Source organism: Syngnathus leptorhynchus, chromosome 2 (genome assembly GCF_054491065.1).
Source record: "Syngnathus leptorhynchus isolate UIUO chromosome 2, UIUO_Slep, whole genome shotgun sequence".
Taxonomy (NCBI): domain Eukaryota; kingdom Metazoa; phylum Chordata; class Actinopteri; order Syngnathiformes; family Syngnathidae; genus Syngnathus; species Syngnathus leptorhynchus.
In genome coordinates, this window is record NC_141196.1 from 5,353,777 (window position 1) to 5,361,195 (window position 7,419).

General features: G+C 48.7%; 1 protein-coding gene across 1 annotated transcript; it reads right to left on the bottom strand.

The window, feature by feature from the left end:
- Positions 1-1,027: 1,027 nt before the first annotated feature.
- Positions 1,028-2,322, bottom strand: gpr185b (G protein-coupled receptor 185 b). The gene is made up of 2 exons (XM_085934270.1): positions 2,286-2,322; positions 1,028-2,070 (listed from the first exon to the last, which is right to left on the bottom strand). Exons 1-2 carry the CDS (start codon positions 2,320-2,322, stop codon positions 1,028-1,030), a joined length of 1,080 nt encoding a protein of 359 aa, XP_085790396.1.
- Positions 2,323-7,419: the final 5,097 nt, after the last annotated feature.

Consider the following 7,419-nt stretch of genomic DNA (forward strand, 5'->3'; position numbering starts at 1 on the left):
GTATAATTAATTATATTTATTTGAATTATTTTCCAAGCCCCCCCTTCTCCAAATTCTGGAGCTGTGCGTGTTGCTAACAGAAGATTTCATTGATCAGTGTGTTCTACCAGCACCAAGCTACCCTGAACAATCATCTCGCGATAACGACAAATATCCACGAGCTACCTCACGCACTGTATGCGCTATAACTAGCTTAACGTGTACCAAAAGTTAGCTTCTGTGCAAGAGTTGACTGCAAAACATGTGCTTCAGATAGAAGGATTAATGGTTATGTTGACCTCACAGCCAGCTTTGGTGTGTGTCTGACAAATTGTTGGAAAGCCAAAAGAAGACACTGAATGGCCGTGAAAGATGTGCGCAAGTTCAAACGCACGCAAACAACCTGCGCTTTTCCTTTTGTGTTCACCAACCATTTCCCCTCTAGTTCACCGTCAAGTCCCCCCAATCCTCCCTTTCCACATTTGAACGTCGTCGACACGTTTCATGTCGTCTCTGCAAAACACGTTATGGAAAAAAAAACTTAGATGGCACATCTTGATGGTTCTGTGAAAGCAGATACCAGCTCAAAGAGCACTTTGTCACATTCTTTCCTCTGAATCGGGCCGTTGACAGAAGAGGCTGTGATCCGATCACGAGGCACGTTGAAGAAAACGAGCCCACCGCCAGCCCGACTGGCCGTGGCGCTGTCCTTGGTGCCCAATTCCGACCACGTGCTTCCCTCGCGCATAGCAGGAGGGTTAGCATTGACGTCAGACGCATGCTATCCCTCTCTTACTTTTGCTTTGGATTGTGCGCTTGTTGGTCCAAATGTGCTTGTGATGGAACTCAATGGAGCGATGAGATGATCCCACACTTGAAGCCTCCGCCCCATGGCCTTGTTAGTGGGACAGGCTTGCTCGACAGGGTCCTGGTGTTCATGCTACTCCTGAGAAAGGCCTCAAAGAGAGTTTGGCCGGCCCCAAGGTCGCGTCCCCGGCTGTTCACGCGTAGAGTATCAGCTTCCGCCGCCAGATCCCACCTTCCCGGGCTACACGTCGCTGGAGGCCCGCGGTCTGAGCGAGAGGTTGGACGGGACGCAGCCGCAGCAGGCCATCCACAGCGATTTCTGGATGTCCGGGTTTCGAAAGGCGTAGATGACTGGGTTGATGACGGAGCAGCAGGTGGCGGGCAGCGCCGCGGCATAGGTGTACACGGCAGGGTAGCTGGAGTCGGCCACAATGGAGTACATGGCAAACGGCAGCCAGCACGCCCCGAAGGCACACAAGATGGCCGACAGCGTAGAGACGCCCTTGGTGGTGGAGATGGCCACAAACTGTTGCTGCACGGCGATCTGCTGCGCGTGGCGGAAGGCGATCTTGCAGATCTGCAGGTAGAGCTGCATCATGAGACCGAAGACCAGCAGGAAGGCCACGGCGAGCGCCACGGCGTTGCTTTTGGTGACCGGCCGGCAGATGCTACACGCCGTCTCGTCTCGCAGGCAGTTCCAGCCCAGCGCCGGCAGCAGGCCCAGCGTCACGCTCGACAGCCAGATGAAAAGCACCATCACGTAGGTGAAGGTCAGCGTCCGCTCAGTGTGGTAGGTCAACGCGTTGTACAGCGACAGGTAGCGGTCCACCGTGATGGCCAGGATGTTGAGGACGGACGCCGAGAAGGCCGACAGCAGCAGTCCCGCCGACAGCAGGCTGACCGGCTCCGGCGACCCGTCGGCCAGGTAGGTGAAGACAAAGTTGAGAATGAGGCCCAGGCCGGCCAGGAGATCGGCCACCGCCAGTGAGCCGATCAGGATGAAGGTGGGCCCCCTCAGCGTGGGCGTGTAGAAAAGCACGGCGATGACCAGGGCGTTCTCGCAGGAGATGAACGTGCCCGTCACACACAGCACCACGTCCCACGGGCTCACCACCAGGCCAGTCGGCCGCCGCTCGGGGCTCATCTGCACCGTGGGCTCCGAGGAAGAGTTGGACGCTTCCTCCGAGAGACCCCACCACGACCACGAGGGTGTGGACGAGTCCAGGGGGGAGGAGGAGTTGAGGCCGCTCGCGGTGGCCGCCGCCGCCAACGACAGGGTCATGGCTGGAGGAGGAAGTACAAAGGAAGGACGGAAGCTCGTCAAGCGGGTCGGGATCGGCACGTGGAGAAAACGCCACCGAAATGATGCAGAGGGGAGGCTGACGGCCAGTGGCTGCCATCCCCGTCCTCTCACTCGTGCGTTCATTCATTCACTAAAAGCAGCGCACGCAAACCATTCTTCATGCAGCGGAACACACGCACGGAACAAATCGACATACCGATAAAGGCTCCCGTCGGACGGCTTCTCGTCCTCATCCAGAGGAATAGGTCCCGGGCATTATTAACAAAAGCTATTTTTAGAGCGCCTCTAAAATTGGTGCATGACGTTCTAGGGCAGGCGCGATTCTCAAGCTGCGCGAGTGTGCAATTTATAGAATTACTTCTACATCATCATCATCAGAAGATGCTGATGATGCAGTCTGGAGGGGGAAAAAAATCCTGCTAATTTTAGCTCAGCGAGCCAAAAGCTATTTGGAGCTCCATTCACAAAAAGAGAGGAAAAAAGGGCTAGCAGCAAGACCCCCAGCTGCTCCTCCCCCTCCGTGTGATTCTGGGAAGGTCACCACAGCCGTCAAAGACCACCCCTTTCCCCCCAAAACCCTGTCGGCTGCGCGGTGCACATCACTGCAGTAAAAAAAAAAAAAAAAAATGTAAAATGGACTTCCAGACTTGGAAGCTCCTGCAAAGCGGAGGACTTCATGCAGCAGCAACAGCAGCGGTAGCGGCAATGCATAATCAAACGAGAATTCACCTGTCATTCAGCTGCAGCGGTGCGTGAGCGGGAGTACAAGCGAGCGGACGCGGGAGCACGTCTCGCTGGGGAAGGGGGGGGGGTGACCTGCCTTGTTGTCGTTGCCTGCAAGAAAGAAACGATGTTCTCCCCTCCTCCTCCTCCTCCTCTTTGTCTGCTCCCTCTTTTTCTAGGCAGTTAGCATCACGCGCCTGCCTGGGCGCTCGGCTGGCATGGTGAGTCGGCTGCCGTCTTCACGTCGCATGCACGTCCGCCCGCCTCCACACACGTGACGTCACCAAAGTCTCCTCCTGAGCCGCCAGCGTCATCTTGAATCATGCCAGGCGGGATGAAAAGCATCCAGGGTGAGGGAGGGAGGGAGGGAGCTTGGAGGGAGGGAGCGTTTACGTGCACGGAGCTCCTTGGGACGCATTTGTCCTCATTGGCAAATGGGCACGATCTTGATGAGGATGATGAGGATGTAAAGATTTTATGGTATGCACCACACGAACCGTGATGTAGCTTGACAATCATAGAGATGATTGGGAAATTCCTGCTCCTCAAAATGTACCCGTGACTCAACATTGCGTCATCAGAACTGATGACCTTTGCGAAAGGTCACCCGCACAGGAGTTTTTTTGCAGTCTGCTGTGGCGCTCATCACACGAAGCCCAACTTCAATGCTATTGTTGCTTTTATGGCCAGATCAAAGAAAACAGAAACAGCATTGTTCAAAGTCGTGGCAATTTTATGGTAAAGCTACTTTGAGCTACACGCAAATGGAATAAGATGCCAACAAAAGTCAACTCAGTTTCTTTTTTTTCTGCCATATTTTTTTATGGACTTATCATTTTTAAATCAATTTTTCCTCGTAGTAAACTCTTTGTTTCTTTGTTTTAAATATTGTGGAAGTTTCATACTAATTTGTAAGGTCAATGTTGTTGGAACATTGCTTCAATGCTTTTACATTTTTTGTCTTTGTGAATGAAATCAATGTACTAGAAAAGAAATCATATATTTGGGGGTAAATTTGACCTTCCGTGTCAATGAGAATCTGTTCTTAATGGGCTTACCTGTAGGCTAAAGAAGGGGGGGTACACTGCCCCTCCTCTCTAGAATATGCTTGTGGGTGTTTCACAGGAATCTTTCCCTCCATCCCCTGTAGAGAATATTTAGTGGATGTTTATCAGTGTTTTTCGTAAATTGTATGGGTTTGCATATTTTTTCCATTTTTTTTTTTTAGTTTGTTTTGCAGACACGTCCTTGCAGACTGTCGGTGTCCTTCACAAATAAAGTCTCAGTGGGGACACATCAGTTGTGGCTGCGTGGAGGGGCATGTTCACCGTTTATGTACAAAATGTCAGGTGAGTAAAAAGAGTCTCCCTCGAACCGGGATGCTCGCCTTACCCATCAAAGTTGTATCCTGCTGCGTCACTGCTCTGATTTTCTGACACTTGCGGCGGTGACTCATCCCTCGCTCTCCCCGCATCATTGAGCTTACAGGGTGCCACGAACAACGAGTGCCTCGCCGGCTCTCAGTCGAGACGCACGAACGCGGTGACTCGGGTTGGGGAGCGATGAAAGATCTCTGAAAGCGCAAGAGGGAGTCATTTAAGTGAACTTGAGCGTCCCCAAAGCTAACTTTGAGAATGAAAGTCGCTAGGAGTATCCGCGGTCTTGTCAGCCGATGTTTTTTTTTTCCTGCCTGGTCCTTTTGTTTTGATTTGGATTGGTTGCTGACAGCCGCTAGGGGGCGCAGTTACACACTGTCTTGAGAACATCAGCTCATTTGGCTGTGATGTGTAACCTTAGTCCTTCTTTATTTGGCCTTCTGTTTCATTTGTCAGATTTATGCCACATTTACGTTCAAGTGAGACAATCAGGTGTGTGTGAACTGTTCCAATGCTGACAAAGGTCACTTTCATGACCACAAGAAGAAAGCCTGAGGCAACAGAAAGACAAAACAAACAGGAAAGTGAAAGAGTGCATCCCTGAATGCAACAATGTGCAGTGTTAATGACATCATTAAAGTGCACTAAGCCAAGGAGCAATTAGAAGCAGAGATGTTGAGGGACGCAAGACTCGACTGGTTTTGTGTGTCCGTAGCGCATGCATGGCCTCTTTCTGTGTTACGTGACTAGACCAGTAGTTGTTGCCATGGAGGCCGCTTGTGCCTTTAGTTTTGTGCAAGATGGAAGGCTCCATGGTAGATGACGTAGAAGCTTTAATTTAGTTTTCATCCATTCCTACCGCTGCCCTTAATTAAAGTGCTTATAGTTGGCCCGGTTCTTCTCTGTGCATTGTTCGGAATCTTCTGGTAGATTTACGTTCATCCAAACACAGTGGCTGTTGTTTGTAAAAACGTCACCTGTTTGTTCCCTCAATTTCCTGCATGTTGTCATGGGAACCAATCTTCTGACGGGTCCAGCACACAGCAGCCTCTTTGTTTTCCCACTCTGCCTGCATGTGTGCCTTTTTCGTTATTGACTCGTTCCCTTGGATTCCATCAAGTTGCTGATGTGCAGCCTGCATGGCCGCCACTTGTGGATCAACATCGCCACTTCAAGCAGATGACTCAAATGATGCCCGCCCGCCTGCCAGCGGTATTTATATCTTGAATAGATATTCTCCCCCCCACACACACGTTTTCAGCGCTTCACTCTTTGGCTATCGACATACCGACTGTGGAGCAGGATTCAATTTGCCGCGCAGCCGGTGCTCTGCCTCATTAGCGTTACCATCCTTTTGGCCCGTCCCTCTGATCAAAAGGCAAAAGACGTGACTCCTTTAAATAATTGATCTCCCTCACGGTTGATGGATGGATGGATGCCCTTTTCAAACTTGTCCAGACTGAATGGAGTGATGGACGGCACGACACCGCTAGGTGGCAGCATTGCAGTGCACAGGGGCCACATGCAAATGAGTGCTCCTGCCCCATCCCTTCATCTTCTCATCTATCACCGAGATGCTAATTAGCTGATTGATGAGACGTCGCTCCCCGTGACCCATTAATGACCTTTCAAAATGTAGGTCATTCTAAAATGACGATCGATGCTTTGCTCATACGTGCTGCTGATGTACGATTAAATGTTGCCCTTCCAGTGTGAGCTGTGTGTCCTCCCTGCAGCTTTACTTTTGTCCTCTTCAGCTAGCGTGAAAAATTACCATCAGCTTCCAAGCTTTTGATCGAGTCCTATCTCAGTACTTTAGCTTTTTCTTGTTTTCCTTCATCCACATCTTTTGAGTGGTGTCTTTTTGGTAGCACCTTTGTTTTTTTTCTATCTTTTAGGCCTTTTCAGCTAGGCTAAATGCTATCTCTAGCACTGACCTACATTTAGAATTTGTATTCTTTTTGTTTTCATTCTGAATTTAACTATCGTTTTCTTCCTTGTCTCCTGACTCAACCGTGTTCTTTGATTTCTCCAGTCCGTGAACCAAACAGGATGTTGACCATTCGTCATACTTTAAATAGACTCACATACAGACTCGTAGATTACAAGTTTCAATGATAATAATAATAATAATAATTATTATTAGTAGTAGTAGTAGTAGTAGTAGTATAATTATTTTTATTGGCATCATCATCATCATGAATCAAAAGGGGGATTCTGTGAGGTATGCCCCCACTGAAGGCTCACATCTCCAAAAACATAGTCCTGGCACGATGGAAGCCCTGACCATCTATCCTAGAATTGCCCGATATGCCAAAATTATTATGATCCGTCATCGTATTTATTAGCAGGATAAAGAAACGTGAGAACTACTTTTTTCTTTATACTCGCTCGCTCTGCAGCAAAAGAGGAAACCTTGGAATGCTGTGAAAATCATCGCCTCCTCTTGTTGCTTGCGTCATCTTTTTGTTGTTAGGGGCAACCACAAGATGGAGTAGAATGCAGGAACGCTGTCACCTGAGCACTGTGTGTGTGTGCGTGCGTATGTATCATTCAAATAGCCTGAAATTTCACAAGCTGGTAGTATATAGACAAAACACAGCAGAAAGAGCTGTACTTGTGTTTATTTCAAGCAGGAAGCACTCGGGTGACCTCTTCCCGGGCCCAACAGTTGCTACCAAAGGGGACACATTTGTGATGAATGTGACTGTATCAAAATGTACCTACCGATGGAGGTCATGACATGAATTGGCGATCGAGTAATTATGGACAACTCGCAACTCTTTTTTTTTTTTTTTTTTTTTGTTAACCATCTGCCATTTAGAATAACGTTTTGAAGGTTAAGATGACTGAAGGTTCAATTGAGTCCAAGGCTAAAAGATGTTAGTGACTGTAAATGTAATAGGAGAGCTGGGATGTCCATTTACTGTGTTGGGCTTGAATTCCTCATAGCTTGTCGGGTTCTATCCCAATTTTGACATTGATTCACAGCAGACATGCATTCGTGATATCAGACTGGAGAGTAATTTTATAATTGGGCCTTTCAAAACATATCAATGAGGGAGCTAATGGCATTGGTAAAGCTAGGTTTTTTTTCTTAGTGCAATGATGGAGGTCAAGGATATTTCAAATGTCTAAACGTTTTTACAATCCAAAGAATTCTTCGGAAAATGTGGATAAAGATTCCTTACATATCAGCAACAGGGGGTGGGTGGAAATGTGGACAAAAAC